Source organism: Pseudonaja textilis, chromosome 2 (assembly GCF_049901715.1).
Source record: "Pseudonaja textilis isolate UNSWEBS1 chromosome 2, rPseTex1.2, whole genome shotgun sequence".
Lineage (NCBI taxonomy): Eukaryota > Metazoa > Chordata > Lepidosauria > Squamata > Elapidae > Pseudonaja > Pseudonaja textilis.
This window is the reverse complement of record NC_141991.1, coordinates 5,596,892-5,617,995: the sequence shown is the minus strand read 5'-3', so window position 1 is coordinate 5,617,995 and position 21,104 is coordinate 5,596,892. Positions and strand designations below refer to the sequence as shown.

The 21,104-nt window shown below is 44.1% G+C and overlaps 2 protein-coding genes across 2 annotated transcripts; both read right to left on the bottom strand.

Annotated features, from left to right (window-relative positions):
• Window positions 1–1,529: 1,529 nt before the first annotated feature.
• On the bottom strand, window positions 1,530–11,547 carry LOC148126606 (uncharacterized). Its single transcript, XM_087928266.1, is given in 4 exon segments — window positions 1,530–5,106; window positions 5,108–5,382; window positions 9,221–9,466; window positions 11,216–11,547. Coding segments are annotated over 2 exon segments (1,419 nt in total). The 5' UTR covers window positions 5,294–5,382; window positions 9,221–9,466; window positions 11,216–11,547; the 3' UTR covers window positions 1,530–3,873.
• A 5,732-nt stretch (window positions 11,548–17,279) lies between these two features.
• LOC148126605 (uncharacterized) lies at window positions 17,280–20,619 on the bottom strand. The gene is made up of 2 exons (XM_087928292.1): window positions 20,543–20,619; window positions 17,280–18,826 (listed from the first exon to the last, which is right to left on the bottom strand). Exon 2 carries the CDS (start codon window positions 18,737–18,739, stop codon window positions 17,336–17,338), a length of 1,404 nt encoding a protein of 467 aa, XP_087784418.1. The 5' UTR covers window positions 18,740–18,826; window positions 20,543–20,619; the 3' UTR covers window positions 17,280–17,335.
• Between the last annotated feature and the right edge of the window lie 485 nt (window positions 20,620–21,104).

Below are 21,104 nucleotides of genomic sequence, written 5' to 3'. Positions count from 1 at the left end.
ATTATATATTGCAATGTCCTACCTGTCAATGAATGCTTCAGCTTCAACTATAACAACACAAGAGCACACAATAGATGCAAACTCAAGGTTAATCGCACCAAACTTGATTGCAGGAAATACGATTTCAGCAACAGAGTGGTCAATGTCTGGAATACTCTACCTGACTCTGTGGTTTCTTTCCCAAACCCCCAAAACTTTAACCTTAGACTGTCTACTATTGACCTCCCCCATTTCCTAAGAGGCCTGTAGGGGGCGTGCATAAGCGCACCAGAGGTGGGTATTCAGCAGGTTCTGACCAGTTCTGGAGAACCGGGAGTGGAAATTTTGAGTAGTTCGGAGAACCGGCAAATACCACCTCTGACTGGCCCTGCCCCCATCTATTCTCTGCCTCCCGAGTCCCAGGTGGTCGGCTGGGTCTTCTTTGGTTGCCCTGCACAGGAGAACAGAGCTGGAAAGCAGGTTAATGCGGTGGGGAGAGAATGGGGATTTTGCAGTAACCTTCCCCTGACACGCCCACAGAACCAGTAGTAAAAAAATTTGAATCCCACCAGTGGCCGCCCCCTGTTGCTTCGGCCCACCTGTGCCGCTGCCGCCCTCTCTTGCTGCAGCAGCACAATTACCACGTTCTGGCCGGTCAGGGCTGCGCTACTCCTTCCCATACTCCAGAACTCTAGTCACAGGACTGACCCATTGGTTATCCCGGAGCAGCTCCTCCGCCTGCGTGCGCTGCATACCACCCAAATTTTCTCATGGACTACCAATGGTTGGTGACCTCTGTTTTTTTTTGGGGGGGGGGCGTACTTTTACTTTTTGGGTGTCCCTTCCTAAACTGGATAATAAATATTTATTTTTACTCCTCCTGGAACGTTTGAGTCAGCTCTTATCAGGTCTTACACTGATCTGTAACAGCCCCTGGTGCAGTAGTTATGGGACCCTCCATGATCCTGAGAGTTGAAATTAGGCGGCGGGGTGTCTCTGAGCATGGGCGGTGTTTCTGCAGAGTCTCAGATTCTTGGGATGGGTCCTCTCCCCATGACCAGATCGCATGGGACAGGAAAGAAGAGAGTTTGCAGGAGCAGCCCAGATCTCATGCTTGTTCCTCTAGAGCAGTGGTGGCTAACCTTTTTGGGCTCCTGTGCCAAAAATTGATTGTGCGCTGGAGGAGGAGAGAATTAACCATGGTTAAAGAGAAACCAGGAATTAAGGTAGGTCTCCTTTAACGAGGTTCATTAATCCCACAGAAATATATCATTGAATGTATGCTGTTTGAAGTGATATTTTTATGACAGATAGGTAAATTGGGTTTGGATTGATGGAAATAAGCAAGAAAAACATTTAATGTAACATCATTTATGAATAATAATGAAATATCTCAGTAAAGAATCAGAATATACTATTGGAATGTAAATTTATGGTTAAATCCACAACTGTGCACACATTAGTCTTTAATTGCACATACAATGTCAGAGCTTTTGCAATGTGGCTACTGTTGTGAAATAACCCAGGAGGAAAACACAGCACACAGAGGCTTAGCCATTTAACAGTGGTTTATATACAAGACATTTATATACAGACATATACGTGGTAGGCAAATACCTGAACAAGCAATCCTCTTAACTCTGCAATGGAGTCAGAACACAAGGAGAGAGAATACACCCTCTAATGGCTGCCTTTAGATAGACACCTCTTAAAGTGGTAAACTTCTGTGGGACCCATCCTTAGTCCTGAAGCGGCAATACCCATGTGGATTCATCTTTATTGCATTAGCCTTATGTTGCATCAGCCTTACAGCAGCTAGTCAGCTCTTAAATCTCTATACCTTAACATACAACAGCCTTGATCACATAATTGAAAGTCGCACTTCTTGTGACTAATGACGTGTGTCCTATATAAGATGCGGTTCATTTAATCCTGGGTGTGTCAGGCACAGGCCACCAATGGTCTGCCCTTAAGAGCAGGGATCCAGACAAAACCCCGGAACATTTTGTTTCTCCTAAAGTTCTCCTTTGAATGCAACACAGGAAGTCAAAAGTGTCCAGCGAGGGAGGATGGAGCCTAAAGAATTGGGGTGGCAGCTGTTTGCACACAAGTGATGTTCTCTCCATTTTAAAGGGCATCACACACAGAGCTAAAAAAATGGCAAGATTCTGACAAAACACCATGGCACCATTTGGCTGCCATCTTGACGTTTTTTTACATCCTGCCAGTCCATACCATGAAAATAGTCCTCTTGGTATTTTTTTTAACAAATATATATATTTTTTTATTTCTTTAAATACATCTTTAGGTAAATAGTGTGGTTCCAGGTTTTTTACATTTTAAATCAAACATGACCATAACCACAGATGCAGCTTTCTTATCTAATTTCACATCCTTACCTATTACCAATTTTCCTTTTTATGTTCTCATATATTACTTTATATCATTCTCTTTATTCTTAATCATTCTCTATATTCATTGATCATATTTGTCAGATTTGCAAATTTTATCAAAGCATATTCTATTAATTATCCACAAATTCATCTTAATTTATATTATCCAATATTTTATCCCCTTTTTAATATTACTTTTAGCACCATTTTATATATATATATATTTCACGCACATTCTTCTCTCTAATTTCATCACATTTACACAAATTATATTTTCCGTCTTATTTTCATTTGGCCAATTATATAAACTAATAAAAATATAATCATTTTTCCTATTACCCTATACTATGTTCATATACCTCATTACCTTATAGAGATAAATAACAATGTATATAATCCATTAAAAATATTACCATATACTATACTACACACACACACACAGTTTGTGTGTTCTCTGATTCCATATGGGATTTCCTTCCCCATATTACATATTAATTTCTTATATCTTGCATAAACACTTATATATCTTAATTAATAATCCTATCATAAGAGCTTATTTTCATATCTGTTCCAATTAAATTGTTAATCCTTATTCTTATTATTTTATATATCTTTAATATTACTATAATGTTATTAATTCCAAACTCCTCAAAATCTATATTTATATATTTTAACTACTAAAATATCCCTTCATGTGGAATCCCCATCATTTCCAACTTTAACCATCATCATTAACTCTCCTTACTATGTTAGTTCGTCTCTTCTTAGCTTGCTTTCCATTCTCTATCATTTTTTTGGCCCTTTCTCTCAGTTGTTCCTCCTTTATTATTTTCTGCTGTTTTTTTCCCAGTTATCAAATTTTGTCCCCACCCTCCTGATCTTCTTTCTGTAATTTCCTTTCCTTTTGTTTAACCTTCAAAGAGTTCTCCCCTTTATTACATCAATCATCCTACAAGGTGATTCCTGTCCCAATTGGGACCTTCCAACGAGGAGGAGAGCTCGGGGTGAAGCCGCAGACAATCGCCAACTCCTCTCTGACTGTGACAGAAGTGCAACCAGAAGTCTCCTCTTGATTATTTTGAAGAATAATTTTATTAAGGATTGCATTTGCAGATCCAACAAAGAAACTAAACAAGTATGTACGTGCATGTGAAAACATGAAAAAGACAATGTGAAAAACTCTCTCCTAAAAAAAGTATGTTGTGGTCCTAAGTTGAGGACTTCCTGTACTTTGCAAAACATTATATCTACTCCTTACACACTCATAACTCTTTATGTAATCACTCTGGTAATGTGGCTTTGTAAGCAAAACATCCTCACGCTCCCAACACTTCTGCCCTTTTGCATCATTGTGTACTCTCTGATGGTTTTTAAAGTTGCTCGACTAGGAAAAACATTTCTCCCACATCAAATATTTGTAGGATTTCCCTTCTGACACTGTATGAAGTTCCTGGTAAATATTAACATGTGAATTTTGGGGAAAAATGGTTCTCAACATTGCTTATAACTGAAGAGATTTATCTCTGCTATGGACTTTCTGGTGCACTTTTAGCTTTGATTTACTGGGAAAAGGTTTCTCGCACTCTGCACACTTGTAAGGCCGCTCTCCTGTGTGACTTTGGGTGTGCATGTGAAAGGTTGAAGGACGGGCAAAACATTTTCCACACTCCAGACATTTATACGGTTTTTCTCCAGTGTGGATTCGTTGATGCACCACAAGATAATCTTTCCGTGAAAAACATTTATCACACTCTGAGCATTTGTGAGGTTTCTCTCCTGTATGGATTCGGCTGTGACTTCTAAGGTGAGATGACTGAGCAAATGTTCTCCCACAGTCCAAACATTTGTAGTTTTTTTCCCCTGTGTGAATTTTCACATGATCTTTAAGGACTGATGAGGTACTATAAAATCTCCCACATTCATTGCATTGATGTGGCTTCTCCCCTGTGTGGGTTTTATGATGGCTCCGAAGGTTTCCCTTGTGTCTAAAATATTTTCCACATTCTACGCATCCGTAGGGTTTCTCTCCCGTGTGGAGCCTCTGATGGCTTCTGAGCTGCTGTTTTTCGGGAAAGCATTTCCCACAGTCGCCACATTTGTAGGGTTTCTCCCCTGTGTGGATTCTCTGATGAATTTGAAGCACTCCTGGTGAAATAAAACTTTTCCCACACTCCACACATTGATAGGGTTTCTCCTCTTTGTGCCTCTTCTGGTGTCTCCGAAGCTCAGAAGAATCCACAAATCGCTTCTCACATTCTGGGCATTGATAGGGTCTCTCGCCAGTGTGGAGTCTCTGATGTCGCACCAGGTGTGATTTTAGGGTAAAACATTTCCCACATTCAAGGCACTTTTCGGTTTTCTCCCCTGTGTGTGTTTTCTCATGAGTGCGAAGAGAAGAACTCTGGGTGAAACATTTTCCACACTCAAAGCATTTGTAAGATTTGATTCCCACATGAATCTTCTTATGGACCCAAAGATTTGAGTTCTGAGAAAAGCTCTTCCCACATTCCCAACACTTGTAAGGTTTCTCCCCTGTGTGGATTCTCTCGTGGTCTCGGAGAGTGCCTTTTTCACGGAAAAAAATCCCACATTCCAGACATTCATAAGGTTTCTCTCCGGTGTGGATTTTCTGATGTGTAAGAAGGTCTGACCTTCGACCAAAGCATAAGTCACATTCCTCACATTTATAGAGTTTTAGTGTTGAGGGGCTTCTGAGAACTTTGGAGTCTTTTCCGAGAGTTGGAGTTCTCACCCTCCAAACTTTCACTGGATCCACTTCCCACATGGACCTTCCTGTGGGTCAAAAGGAGGGACTTACAAGCAAAGGATTTCCCACACTCTGAGTATTCATGGATTCTTTTGTGCGTTCTTGGAGTGCTGCTTGTGTCTGACGGGGGATCCAAGAGTTTCCCAGGCTCCATCCTTTCGGACAGTTGCTTCCTTGGGCTGATTTTCTACTATCTGTTGGCATTTGTCTTCCAGGAAATCTTTGGTCACAATGTATGATTGGCTGTTGGAAGGAAAAAGAAGCAAGAGAAAAGTATTTCCTTTGCAGAAATGTAGAGTGTTACAAAATCTCTAAGAGGAAAACTCTTACATTGTTGTGATCATTAAGTGATTTTGGGGGGGGTGTTGTTAAGTGAAGGGAGATCCTGGCAAGACCTGCAGAGGTGCCTGGAGGGGTTGAGGGGAGACCCTGCAGTTTCAACACAGGTCACACAGGAATTAGGGGTGAGATGCAAAGCTGCAGCCGCCTCCAGAAGTCTCAGTTGCCCCCGCTGGGCCCTTCAATGCCAAGATGGTGGCTTAAGTGGAGGCCTGGGGCCTTCAGCCATTGCAGGTATCTGCCACTGACCACAAGACTGGACTTCAGCCCAGTGTCACTGCTGCCTCTCAGAAATGGGCCCTCAATCCCCACACTGGAGGCCTTTGCAGCCTTCCGCCATTCTCCAAGCTGCATGTTCCATACCGTCTTTAAGCAACATGTCCCAAGCTCCTCTAAGCTTCTCCGGGACCCCTTAGGTCAAATGTGGGCTGTGCGGGGACTTGGATGGTCTCCCTGACCCCCAAGACAAACCTGTGGTTCTTACCTGGGACTTCATCCACTTAATGGCCGGTGAAATCACTTAATCACTGCAGCAGTGAGTGCAGAATTACACTCATTGAGCAAAGCCCTCATGTGATATCTCACACAATGATCACTTTTCAAAACAAGTAAGATTCCAATCGCCATGGTAGTCATAAGTCAAGGACTACCTACAGGCAACCCAAAAGATTAAGGCATCACAGAAACAGAAGAGGAGGAAAGAGCTGTTGAAAGGCTGTCAAAATGCCTTTCTTTCGAGGATTCGAATTTCCCGCTGGGAGAGCTCCAGCGCAAGGATACGGACAACTGCTTGAAAGCCGGATCTTTTTTATTTTTCAGGAAGGCAAGAGATAGCGAGGAGGCTGCGTTCCTGGGCTAGCTACCTTTGTATGGTAAGTCCCTTGATTTTTATACCACTTTTCTCCTTTTGTGTGTGAGTGCTTGTATTCGTATTTAATGTTTCAAATCCTGTCAGGGTTTGTCTTTATTTCCGCTGGAGTGTAAACTCTGTGGGGTGCAGAAGGCAAATTTTGTGGGGTAGATTGATTGTACTATCGGCTTCGTTCTAATCTCTTTTAGCTTTACAATAGTTTCTTATATTTGTTTCGTTGCAATCTCCTGTCTGTCTCCTTTATAATCTATATATGTTTTTGTGTCTTTTGTCTGTTTTGTTTTGTTGATTTGGCATGTCTCGTGTTTGTAAGGGTTTTCTTTTCTTATTTCTCTAGTTTTCTTAATTATTTGGGCTTTTGTCTATAGGGATTCTTTAATACCTTTTATTTGATTCCTTTCCCTATGCAAGTTTGTTTTATGGCTGACCTAATGTTCCCTTTGGGCTTTTCGTGCTTGAGTGGCACCACTGTCCTTGTGAAGTTCCCTTTCCATATAGCGTTGAGGATATTATAAGCAACCCATTTTTTCCTCCCTTTTTCTTGCTTTTTCCGATTATTCCACTTATGAGCTCCATCCCACCATGGCTGATTCATCCTGGCCTCCTCATGACACATTGGCTCTCCCTGCATGGATTCCGTTTCACAGCTCAGTCTCTTCCTCTTGGGAAGCCCGAGCGACTCTCCTCTGTGCTGCTTATTTATTTGTTGTTTCAATTTATTTGCCACCCGTTTCATTGAGGGGCTACTTCCAGGGGGTCTTTTGAGAGTAAAAACTGAGCAAGGAATCTAAGTGTAAACACAACAGTACCAAAAGTAATGAAATGATCAACGATGGGATAAAACAATGGAGGTACAATAACGTCAAATAAAGAAATGTGTTAGGAATAACAAGGTTACCTAACGTAGTTTGGGTAAAATAATATATATAAACTATGATAGTAAGTTTAAGTGTGTGTCACTTTAAACTGCAAAGCATGTAATTTTGGGTGTGGTGTGAAACCGCCATAAGAGGGAGCAAGAGAACCTGCTGGACTGCTGACGATTACCGGTTTGATGGATTGATGATTTGCTAACTGCGTGTTCCCTGCTGCTGAGTTGCTGAACATTGAAGGAAGAAAGGAGGTTTGACTTCTTCATATCTCTACTGCGAGGAGATATATTACTGGACTGATATTTGTAAGTTTACTGACCTCTCTTTTTCGACACTGGATTTTGCGACTGAATAATCCCCGGACAGACTGAACTAGTGAATGATATATGGACTGTTTTTGACTATGCTATAACTCTTACTGGAATAAACTATTTAACTAGCACAGTGTATCTGTTTTACTGAGTGTAAGCTACAAAAACGTTTATCTCACATATTTTGCCTGCCTGCCTGACTGCCGTGCAGATTCTGCTAGGGTGGATCCCTAACAAAATGGATGGTGGGTGAAGCAGGGAGTGTGGGAGAAGGGAGACAGGCTTTGCTCTCAGTCTAGCGGCCCCATTTCCTCCCTACTTGCCCCCACAGGGGTCCTTCAGTAGGAAGTGCCACACCTGCCTTGGGCAAGAAGGGAAGGGGACGGAGCAGCTGCTGGCTTCTCCATCAAGAGCTTCCCTTAGGGGGCCACACCTGGCTTCTTCCACAACCCAGGGATTAGCACAAGACACGGGAGGGTCTGAATTGAGGTCATCCCTCTGCGTTTCCTACCAGGATGGGAGAGAGGCTGGCCAATTCCCTGGGACCCACCCAGGCTGCTCGTCTGATGCCCTGAGCACAGCCAGGTCCAGACAAAAAGGCGGTGTGTGTGTTTCTGTATTAGAAGGAACAGTTCAATCGGGTCATCCTATAAGAGCCTCAAACCCAGAAGATCAGACAGGAAAATGGCTCCGCTTTGGCATTTCATCCTCCTTCAGGGGAGACAGCATAGATCCCCCAAAAGGATCACTGCTGATCTCAGAGCAGATAAAGCTACACACAGAGCTTCCCAAAATTGAAAACGAATGATCCCGTCTGTTATCCCAACTGGCTCCAAAAGCAATAGAAGCAAAATAAAAATAAGCCAACAATCTGTGACGTAGCTTAATCCTGGAGTAAATTGGATCCTACAGTTGCTGAAAGAAAGGGGAGCTCACAGAATAGCTTCAGAAGGAAAAGACCCCAATAAAGGATCCCCAATAAAGGATCCAGATGATTTCAATTAAAAGTTAAGCTTTAGGAGAAGACCTAAGCGCTTCAGCTTACTAAACGGTGACTCCCAATGCATTATGGGACAAGGCCTAAACAGGAACAATCTGAGCTGCGACATGGCTTAATCCTGGGGTAAATTTGATCCTGCGGTTTCTGAAAGGGGGGAGGGGGGCTCACTGAATAGCTTCGGATGGAAAAGCCCCCCAAAATGATCCAGAGAATTTCAATTAAAGTTTAAGCGTTAGGAGAAGGCCTAAGCCCTTCAGGTTACTAAACTGTGAGCCCCCCAGTGCATTATGGGACAAGGTCTAAACAGGAACAATCCGCACACATCACAGCTAAAAATGTATCCCTGAAACAAGACCCACTTTGGGCTGAGAGAACATTTCCCCATGAAGGGACCAGATGAAGGCTGGGCAGGGGCTTCAGGGGTGCCTCAGGCAGCCTCTTTCGGCTTCAGGGGTGCCTCCACCCAGCCGATGCGATTTCCCCACTTTGTGCCCTTCCACCCAGAACTCCACCTCCAACTCAAGCATTTAATCCATATTAGTTGTAGGAAACCGCTTTTTATAACTAATATAGATTAAACAAATTATGCCTTCGCTCTGCACCTTGGCAGAAAAAACCCAATTTTATTGCATTGCCACATAAAGATTTTTTAAAAGCTTATTTTCCAAACCACATTTCATTGACTCACCTTTAAAGTTACAGCTAAGAAGCCTCTGGGTCACTTGTCACCCCTCTGAGTCAAGGCCCTCACTGCTGACTGGTTTGGTTTCTCCTTCACTGACTGGCTCTTTGGGCAGGAAGCTGCTTTTCCAACTGGGACAAAATGTCCAAATTTTCTGGAACGGAATCCCGGCCAAAATTTCATAGGCTCCAATCCAAGAACGCCCCTTTCTCAAAGCTCTCTGGAGTTCACAGCCATGTCTTCACTGGTCTCCTGAAAAGAGAAATGAAAAAGGCTCAGATGCCGACAGCAATGCTGAGCTTAATCTATAAATGTCCTGGAAGAGGGAGGAAAAAAAATAGGATTATTTGTTTGAGGGTACAAGATAACAGGAAGTGGAAGTAAGTGAAAGGTCTTCAACATTTAAAATTGTAAGAGGAAACAGCTGCAAAAGGAAATAGCCAGCTTAAAGGTAAAACAAAATGAACTGAAAAACAGGAAAGAGAAAACTAAAACAGAAGAACAGGAAAGAACCTATTGTTCGAAGAATCCATAAAATAATCAGGAACTGGAAAACAAGCCCAAAGAGCATGGTCGAGAAACTTGAATATTGACCCACCTTAAATATATTGTCTCCTCATTTAAATTCACATGTGATGTATGATTTAGCATGTTTGGGGGGGGAAGCAAGAAATATGTAGAAGATGGCTTTTGAGAACGTAACCTCGCAGTATCTCAGCCAATGGGAGACAAGGAGGGATGGGCGGAGGGTGTAGAGAATTTAGGAAGATGTTGATTTGAGATGGTGAACTTTGGAGAGAACCAAACTTTGAAAGCTCCCCGTTTATTTGCAATAAACCAGACAGAAAGTCTTTACTGTGTCTTGGCTGGTTATTGGTCAGGCAAGTTTGCCACTGGTTGAGAAGGAAAAGTAGCCAGGGGCACATCACAAACCCAATGCTGCTCTGGACAGGCACTTGAAAATCATAGAATAGAACAGAATAGAAATAATAGAATAGAATAGAATAGAATAGAATAGAATAGAATAGAATAGAATAGAATAGAAATAGAATAGAAATAGAATAGAATAGAATTCTTTATTGGCCACAAGGAATTTGTCTTCGGTGCAAATGCTCTCAGTGTGCATAAAAGAAAAGATACATTCATCAAGGATCATGAGAATAGAAATAGAATAGAAATAGAATAGAATAGATTAGAATAGAAATAGAATAGGAATAGAATAGAATAGAATAGAATTAGAAACAGAATAGATTAGAATAGAAATAGAAATAGAATAGAAAGAAATAGAATAGAATAGAATAGAATAGAATAGAATAGAATAGAATAGAACAGAACAGAATTCTTTATTGGCCAAGTGTGATTGGACACACAAGGTATTTGTCTTAGTGCAAATGCTCTTAGTATACATAAAGAAAAGATACATTCATCAAGAATCATAAGAATAGAATAGAATAGAATAGGATAGAATAGAAATAAAATAGAATAGAATAGAAACAGAATAGAATAGAATAGAATAGAATAGAATAGAATAGAATAGAATAGAATAGAATAGAATAGAATACTTTATTGGCCAAGTGTGATTGGACACACAAGGAATTTGCCTTGGTGTAAATACTCTCGGTATACATTTAAAAAAAAGATACATTCGTCAAGAGTTGAGAATCATAAGGTACAATAAGCAATCAATCAACAATAAGCACTTGAAAATCATGTGCCCCATAAGGCATCCTTCGGGCCACCAGCTTCTTCCAGGAGCTGCTCACAAGACCGGCCGGAAAACTCCCTCAGAGTTTGAGCTTTCAGGAGGGGCTGCCCCATCACAGCCTCCCCGTTGCAATTGAAACCAGTCCGTGTTAATTCCACCTTGCAGATCTCAAAAAAAAAAACAACCAACAACCACCTTTTAAAGCTCCGTTTAGTCCATTTTCCCCAACTGCACTTGCGGGATACGCAATTCTCGGAGTTCTCACGCTCTGACGGATCACACAGAAAGCAACTTACCCAAAGGATCCATCCGGAACCCCTCCGGGGAGCCTTGGCCAGGCGAGGAGGGGGGCAGATCCAGCCCGGGGAGGGAGCCCCCTTGGCCCCCCGCTGGAGGGAAGGGAGGGATCCGCTCCCTGCAGCGACGCCAGAGCCGGATCTCCCCGAGGAAAAGCCGGGAAGCCCAAGAGCGGGATCCGCAGCAGCTCCCTTCCTCCTGGCGGGGAGGGGAGAAGATCTCCTGGCTGGAGGGCGGAGGGAGAGCAGCCCCCCCTGTCCCGAGCGGGACCCAGCAGCCTCTCCCGAGGGATCCAGCGCCGATCCCCGCCGCCGGGCGATGCGAGACTCAAGCGGAGATCCAAGGAGAGGAGAGGGGCGGGGCTTCGGCTCTCCTCTCTGGCCCCGCCCCGCCTATCAGCCCCGCCCCTATCCACCGCAGCTCTCCCCCTCCCTTCCCCCAATCTCCCCCGTCCATAGGATCCCGTTCTCCGAAAGCTCCTCTGTTCCTCCGATGGGCGTCGGTGTCGAAGGTTCCTCTGCCCATGGGAAGAGTGTCCCTCCCTGCAGGCTGGGTGCGGGGCTGCCCCTCCTGCTCCAGTCTGTGTTTGTGAGTGTGTGTTGTGTGTGTGTGCGCTTGTATGAGGCCAGGCACAGAGAAGCCCTTTTTAAGGTTTTTCTAATTTGGAACTCCGTTCAAAGTGCCAAAAATCTTCACTTACTTTTTTGGGGTACCTTTCCTTTTTTTTGGTGTTCCTTCCTCACTGGATAATAAATACTTATTTTTCCTCACAGGAACTTTTTATTTCAGGTCTCATCAGGTCTTACTCTGACCCCTAATAGCCTAACGGGTGCAGAGATTACATGGTGGCCCTCCATCCTGAGAGTTTAAATTAAAGTGGGTGTGGGGTGTCTATGAGCATGGGGGCTCTTCTCCCATTCTTTGGTTTCCTAAACCCCAGAGACCCCAAGTTTGGGATCTCCTTTTTTTTTTCCCCCATAGAGGCAGCACAGCACAACAGAGAAACAAGGCTGGGAATATTGCCAAGTCAGTGCAAAATAGAAATGGTTTCGTTTTTCATTTTTTATTTGAGGGCTGTGCATCTTGATGAAAAACCATTCCCTGCTCAAGAAGGAGAAGGAGAAAGGGAAGGATCCAAATCCACGTTCTGTTGTGATGACGAGGCAGTCGAGTTGCTTGATCATGATCAACTGAATCATGATGAATTTTATTGGAGTCTAGTCTTGCATCTACACACATTTATAGTAATCCTCCAACATTGGTTAACTTTGGTTATTGCTTAACTTTTGTTACTGTTTAGCATAGTAATTAATACAATTAATTATCTCTAGATAATTCTCTACATGTTTACTTTCTCCCTCTAATCCTCCTTTACATTAGTGACTTTGTTTGCCTGAGTTGTAATTGCTTGTAAACATTCTTAATCTGACATTTGCCATCCAAGATAAGAACATTCCTGCAATTACAACTCTACAACGTTCAAGTCCAGAACTTGCTCCAGGTCAAGTGTGGGCTGGCAGGGTCCTGGCTCCCTTTTGCAAGAGGTAGCTGAAGAAGGAGATGCAAACCCTTGTAAAACTGGTAATTAACCTAGATCCTGACCCGTTAGGATTTGCCATCTAGTAGGACCTGGGAAATGTGACTTTTCTGTCGCAGCCCCTGCCCCATGGAAGACCCCTTTGCAGCCCCACTTCTGGAAGGCTATAGAGGGCTGTTCCCGCGCACCCCCAATATCTGGGACAGGGTAAGGCTGGGACTGGAGGATTGGAGATTATGGTGTGTCTGTGTGTAACAAGGGGGAGCCCGGTTCTTTTGGTTCTCTTGGTTGTGTTAGGGATACACCCTAGCAGAATCTGCACAGCAGGCAGGCAAAATATGTGAGATAAACGTTTTTGTAGCTTACACTCAGTAAAACAGATACACTGTGCTAGTTAAATAGTTTATTCCAGTAAGCATAGTCAAAAACAGTCCATATATCATTCACTAATTCAGTCCGCTCGGGGATTATTCAGTTGCAAATTCCAGTGTCGAAAAAGAGAGGTCAGTAAACTTACAAATATCAGTCCAGTAATATATCTCCTCGCAGTAGAGATATGAAGAAGTCAAACCTCCTTTTCTTCCTTCAACGTTCAGCAGTAGGGAAAACATGCAGTTAACAAACCATCAATCCATCAAACCAGCAATCGTCAGGAATCCAACAGGTTCTCTTGCTCCCTCTTATGGCGGTTTCACACCGCACTCAAAATTACATGCTTTGCAGTTCAAAGTGACACACACTTAAACTTACTATCATAGTTTATATGTATTATTTTACCCAAACTACGTTAGGTAACCTTGTTATTCCTAACAGGTTGCATTTTTATTGTGAGACCTCCTGCCAAGTTGTGTTTCACACAATGAGTGGACACAAGAATCAGTGGGAGGGAAATTATAGTTAACTCGCGAAGTATGAATGAACAAAATTATAGTCAAATGATTGATTAATAATGATACTAGGGTATTCAATTTTTGATTGATAATATGAATTATTATGTAATGTAACTGTAATTGAGACTATGAAATGGATGGACAAAAAACTTGTAAACCAACCGACACACTGCTTGTACATTTATGGAAGAAAGTTGGATGTTTTTATGTTTTGTTTGTTTTTGTTTGTCTTTAAAAACCAATAAAACTTTTGGGGAGGGGGGGAAGAATCAGCGGGAGGGAGAAATGTTTCCCCAACAAACAAATCAGTCTATGGGTGGGATTTGAGGTTTCAAAATGGGATAATAAAGAAGGACAGGTGGTCCTTGACTTCATGGAGCCTCCCCATCATGGATCTGGGTCAGAGGTCTCATTTGGGGATGTGTCTGTCATAACTCCAAAATGGTCACAGGTTGAGGACGGCCTGCAGGGACCCTCCAGGGCTGCCTCTGCCCTCCAGCTGTACCGGATGAGCTCTTGGCTGAAAGAGGGGAACTGATCCAAATTCAGCCTCTCACCTGAGCTGGGAAGGGAAGACGGCAGAGACCCCCACGGGAGGGGCCACAAACAATGAAGCCCCTTTTGTTGGCAGGAGGAGCTGAATGTTCACAGGGTGGGTGGGGTGGAGGAATTGACAGCATGAAATGGCAGAACGGTCCCTTTTCCCTGTTTCCAGTTGACCTTCCGTGTATCCCAGGACTGGACCTTCTTCCCAAGGAGCCTTAAATCCATGGAGAGGAAGAACCTCCCTCAGATTTGAGGAGAATCTGTGTACCAGGCGCCTCTGGGGAACCAGATGTCCAGAACAAGGGGCTCACAGGGGGAGGGAAGATGCCAGAAGCCCCCCTGAAGTAGCCAATAGGACCTGGACAGATCCCAGCTTCTGAGCCCACCACCAACTAGGTGACAAAGGACATTTCCATGGGCTCAAGAGGCAAAAGACCACTTCCCAAGTAAAACTGCTAGGAGAACATTGTGCTTCTTTGGGCTGGGGAGGAGATGCCATTTGATGGAGGAAAGAGGAGGAGAGAATTAACCATGGTTAAGGGCAAATGAGGATTTAAGGTAGGTTTCTATTCGTGTGATTAATAAATCCCACAAAAACCTTGAATTCAATTTAGATTATTTGAAGAGATGGAAAATAAGAGTAATGGGTTCCCGAATGATACGAATAGGCAAGAAAAATATTTAATATAACATGGCATATGAATAATGATGAACTATCACAGTAACGAAGAACATATACTTTAAAAATTAAATGTATGGTTAAAACCACAACCGTAGCCTTACACAGTAGCCTTAATTGCACATATAAAAAACCTGGCATGAACTGAATTTTGGGTGACATGAAGTGCAACCTGGTATCCATTTACAATTCACACTAAACATTGGCTAGTTCAAAGTCTCATGTTTCACTCCCCAGCTAGGTAAAAGCATCGATGTTAATGATGTCACCTAGCATGGATGCTGTGATCTAGTTGGGTGATGAAACGTCTGCAAGGAAGCAATACCATACCTGAGAGGACACCCAGGTCCCCATACCAGTTCTGGCCAAAAAGCTCCTGTTGTGTCAGGACATGGAATCCACCATCCCACCATCAGTTGAGAGGGAACCTCATCCGTTCTGGGACGGGACTGTGCCTGTTGGTCAAAGAAGAGATTAAGCCTTGGCTTTCCACAGCCTTCATCCCCAACCTCCGTACCTAACCCTCAGGGAGGATGGTGGGAAACGGCTTTGACCGTCTCTTAAGAAAGCCAGCTTGTCTGGCGGACATCTTGCCTGTTTCATCTCTTACACAGTTGGAACAAAACTCTAAGGTGCGCTTCAGAGCAATCTGTAGCTGCCTACTTTGGTAGCTGCTAAAAGACTTTCTTGGTATTCTCTTTTCACTGGATGGTAAATATTTTAACTCTTGGGAGTTTTTATTTAAGGAATGCCTATTTGGTCTCAAATAGCCACTGGTATAGTATAATAGCCACCTTAAACTACACACAAATTAGCTGAATTTTGGCTCGCATGAAACGCAACCCGGTATTAATTTGCAATTCATACTAAACTGATTATGTCACACTTCTTGTGACCTATGATGCACGTCCTAAGTAAGATGCGGTTCATTTAATCACGAGTGTGTCCGGTACATATAAATAGCTACCAATGATTTGCCCTTAAGGGCAGGGGGTCCATCCAAACCCCCAGGACATTTTTCCTAACCATCATCCAAAATCTGCACCTTCGAATTCAATCCCAAAGACAGAAGTGTCCAGCGAGGGAGGGTGGAGACAAAATAATATAAAAGGCAGCTTTTTGTGGACACTTGAAGGATACTTTTCCTGCCATCTTGACTTTTTGGACTCCCAGTTCGTGCTCTGAAAAAAAAAAGGCCTTTTGAGTTATTTCAAACAATAATTTTATTAAGGGTTATATTCACAGATCAAGGAAAGAAAACATTAATACAAGTCCATGCAATATCTCTGTAAATATAGTATATGTATCTACGTGTGTGTATACGTATGAAAAAGACAATGTAAGAAAAAGAAAAAAAAATCCCTCCAAAAAGGATAAGAAGAAAAATAAACTTTCCCTCTTCATGTTCAGGCAGCACATTCAATACCAACATTTTATCCCTAAATAAACCATCAGATGCATCTTCATTATTTACAAAAAAAAACCTGGGTGCCTTGACTTACGAATGGAAAAACTTATCACCGGAAATGCATTCCCGGTTCTGGTCATAAAGTCAAGAATGACCTGTACACTGCAAAACATTATATATACACTCCCTAGATACTTAAAGCACTTTTGTGTAAGGACTCTGCTAAGTCACTTATGCTGCTTGGTGAGCAAAACATCCTCACCCTCCCAACATTTACAGACTTTCCCCTCATCTCTAAGACTTAGAGGTTGCTCCCCTAACAAGAACATTTTCCCCAGGCCAAACATTTGCAGAATTTCCCTTCTGTCACTGTGCAAAGTTCCGGGTGAATTATAAGATGCGGCCTTAAAAAAAAAAAGTTTCAAATGTTGTTCACAACTGAAGAGGTTTATCTCTGCTATGGACTTTCTGATGCATTTTTAACTTTGATTTGCAATGAAAGGGTTTCTCACACCCTTCACCCCATTTTCTTCTCTCTAAATTTTCTCCTATTTTTTCAGTTCTCCTCATGGATCAACAAAATCTAGAAAAAAATAAGAGAAATACCTGGTTCCTTGACTTACGACTGAAGGAACCTATGACCAGAAATCCATTCCAAGTTGTGGTCATAAGTCAAGGACTTCCTGTGCTCTGCAAAACATTTTATCTACTCCCCAAATACTTATAACTCTTTTCTGGAATCACTCTGGTAAATTACTAGCAAAATATTCTCACACTCCCAAGATTTTACACCTTGTTGCCTCGTTGGGTACTCCCTGATGTTATTTGAGGTTCCTTCAGTAGGAAAAATATTTTACTCAAACCAAACAATTGCAGGATTTCCTCCTGTCACTGTGCGAAGTTTCCTGTCAAATGTTAAGATGTGAATGTTGGGGAAAAAAAAAGGTTTCCCAACATTGTTCACAAGTGAATAGATTTATCTCTGCTAAGTACTTTCTGGTGCTTTTCTAGCTTTCATTTACTATGAAAAGGTTTCTCACACTCTGTGCACTTCTAAGGCTATTCTCCTGCGTGACTTCGCGTGTGCATACGAAGGGTTGAAGGATGGACATAACATCTCCCACACTCCAGACATTTATATGGTTTCTCTCCAGTGTGCATTCGCTGATGACTCACAAGATAATCTTTCCGAGTAAAACATTTGTCACATTCTGAGCATTTGTGAGGTTTCTCTCCTGTATGGATTCGGCTGTGACTTCTAAAGGAACCTGAATGAGCAAATGTTCTCCCACAGTCCAAACATTTGTAGTTTTTTTCCCCTGTGTGAATTTTCACATGACTTCTAAGGGCTGATGAGGTACTATAAAATCTTCCACAGTCATTGCATTGATGTGGCTTCTCCCCTGTGTGGGTTTTATGATGGCTCCGAAGGTTTCTCCTGCTTACAAAACATTTTCCACACTCTAGACAATTGTATGGCTTCTCTCCTGTGTGGGACCTTTGATGGCTTCCAAGATGTTGTTTTTGGGAAAAGCATTTCCCACATTCCCCACATTTGTAGGGCTTCTCCCCCGTGTGGATTCTCTGATGAATCTGAACATGGGCTGGCGTAAGAAAACTTTTCCCACACTCCCCACAGCTATGGGGCAGCTCTCCTTTGTGCCAATTCTGGTGATTCCGAAGTTCAGAAGAATTTACAAATCGTTTATCACATTCTGGGCACTCATAGGGTCTCTCTCCAGTGTGACGTCTCTGATGTACCACCAGGGTTGATCTCAAGGTAAAACACTTCCCGCATTCGAAGCACTTTTTATTTTTTTCCCCTCTGTGCGTTTTCTGATGACTCCGAAGACCTGAACTCTGGGTAAAACATTTTCCACACTCAAAGCACTTGTAAGGTTTTATTCCTGCATGTGTCTTCTCATGACTCCGAAGAGTTGAACTCTGGGTGAAACATTTTCCACACTCAAAGCATTTGTAAGATTTTATTCTTGCATGAGTCTTCACATGGGACCAAAGATTTGCGTTCTGGGCAAAACTCTTCCCACATTCCCAACACTTGTAAGGTTTCTCCCCTGTGTGAATCCTCTCGTGGTTTCTGAGAGTGGCTTTTTGACGGAAAAATGTCCCACATTCCAGACATTCATAAGGTTTCTCTCCAGTGTGGATTTTCTGATGTGTACGAAGGTGTGACTTTTTACTAAAGCATGAGTCACATTCCTCACATTTATAGGGTTTTAGTGTTGGGAGGCTTCTAAGATCTTTGGAGCTTTTCCCAGAGAAAGATTTCTCACCCTCCAAACCTTCACTGGGTCCACTTCCCACATGGACCTTCCTGTGGGTCAAAAGGAGGGACCTGCGAGTAAAGGATTTCCCACACTCTGAGCATTCATGGGTTCTTTTGAGCGTTCTTGGAGTGCTGCTTTCGTCTGACGGGGGATCCAAGCGTTTCCCACCCTTCATGCTTTCCCTTGGCTGCTGACTTGGGCTGAACTTCTACTATCTCTTGTTAGTCGTCTTAAAGGTAAATCTTCGGTCATAGTTGTTTTCCTGCTGATGGAACAAAAAAAAAAAGAGGACATTATTTCCTTCCGAGAAACACAGAACATCACAAAATGGTTAAAGGGAAGATGCTGACATTTCTAATCTACTCAGAGAGTGCTATAAAGCCCCATGTATCTAAGTCGAAGTGCTATCACTATTGCTAATAACAACCGCAACAGTAAGGGCAGAATTGGAGTTCTTCAACAAAGCGGTCATGTGATGCCTCACGTAATGACCACTTTCCTCAGGAAAGGAGTTTGCAGCCCAGTTGTAGTCGTAAGTAGAGGACAGCCTATAGGAAACACAGAAATCAAGGCAAAAAGTTTCACTGCATTGCCGTTTTGTCAAACACAGACAAGAAACGAAGGAGAATATACGTGTCCCACGATGAAGTTGCAGGATCCAATCTGAGTCGGTCACCGGGATCCGAGGTTTTGTCTTCCGAGCTTTAGGACTCGTGCTGGAGCCCATCTTCAGAGAGATTCAGAGTGTGTGCTGTTGTCAGTGTGGTGTGGTTGTGTGTTTGGACCACGTGAAGAACAGCACACCCTCTACTAGAGAGAAGTTCCCTGAAGACGGGACTCTGTCACAAGTCGGAAAGCTCGGAAGACAAAACCTCTGGCCCCCGGGACTGACCCAGACTGGATCCATAAATATACAAATGCATATCTTCCAAACCAAGATTTAACCAAGATTCTGATCAGCCCAAATGGAAGAAACTAGCAGGATGAAGTCCAACAGGGACCCATGCATAGTGGTGAGTAGGAAACCTCAAAGGAAGACAGGAGAGACCAGATGGGGCAGAGCATGTGTGAAAAGGGTCGATCTCCTCCCATTCCCTCACCCCACAACAAAGAGGGTCAGGCAAGAGGTCCAAGCCCAGTTTGGAATGAAGTGGGATGCCGGCTGACCTTGGAGCAGCATCTGGAGGAGATACCACCCTTACTTTCATCTCCACCCCCCAAGCATTCTGCCTCCCCCGGTTCATGGCAGCCCCTCCCTGAAAAGCAAGGAAGCAGAGGAAACCACAGTCTTGCCTCAAAACCTCCTTAAAGCCTTCACTTTGCAAAACATCCACCATGAAGGGCCACATCCCAGCCCCTTCTGGGTAAAACAAGGAAAATGTTGATTTTTTACAGATTCTACCAAGCGTTTATGATCAGAAGCAGAGTAAAGATCAGAACAAAGGATTTCATTCTTCTCCTTTTAAATTGAGTTCAAAGAAAAAGGATCTCTTGTGGGTTTAAGACAACATGAACTCCATTCAATTCAATTCAAAGCTTTCCTTTCCCCCAAATTCTCCCCTCCCCATTGCAATGAGGACGGTCTCCGTTCAGGGCACATAACAAACCACCCCAAACGTTTTAAAGCTCCGTTCCCTCCATTTTTTTCCCAACTGCAGGTGCGGGATCTGGATCCTCTGACGGACCCCAGAGAGACCTTCGGAAGCCACTGACCCGAAGCTCCTTCCCGGAGCCCCCGGGAGCCCCCCCCGGGAGCCTTGACCGGGCGAGGGGGGGGGCAGATCCAGCCCTTGGCGCCCCCCCCCCCGAGGGAAGGGAGGGATCCGCTCCGGGAGGGCGACGCCGGAGCCGGATCTGCCCGAGGAAACCCCGGCCAGGCCAAGCGCGGGATCCCTTGCAGCTCCCTTCCTCCGGGCGGCCGGGGGAAGATCTCCCGGGAGGAGGAGGAGGAGGGAGGCCGGAGGGAGAGCAGCCCCACCTGCCCCGAGCGGGATCCGGCGCCGCCGCCTCCGAGGCAGAAGCGGGAACCGCGGAGGGAAGCGGAGATCCAGGGGGGAGGGGAGAGGCGGGGCGGGGCTTGGGGCGTTGTTCTCCCGGGCTCCGGCCCCGCCTTCGCCTTGCAGCCCCGCCTCCTCTCCTCCCCCCCCCCCAGCCGGGACCACGTGCTCCGAAAGCGCCTCGGAGCCTCCGAAGGGCGGTGGGCGTGGCCGGCGGGGCCCAGGCTCCCTTTGGCCGGAAGCCGCCGAAGGAGCGAGACAAGCCGACCGTTAGGAAACTGGTCGTTCACCCAGATTGGGACGGGGGACAATATCTGCCCCCTAGCGGGGGACCCAGGAAGTGGGGCTTTCCTCCCTGGGGAAGACCCTCTCCTGGGGGTCCCTGCAAGCTCCCCCCCCCTTCTGGGAAACTGCAGGACAGGGAAAGGCTGGGACGGAGGAGGATGAGAGTTTGGGGGTGTTGGCGGGTTTGTCTCAGGTGCCTGATTTTGTTTTCGCTTTGCTTCCTTTTGGCTTGAGAGTTGTGAGTCCCTTTTCGGAGTT

Excerpts from the sequence above, each read along its gene's own strand:
- LOC148126605 (XM_087928292.1), bottom strand. The coding sequence starts at position 18,739 with ATGAAGGGTGGGAAACGCTTGGATCCCCCGTCAGACGAAAGCAGCACT.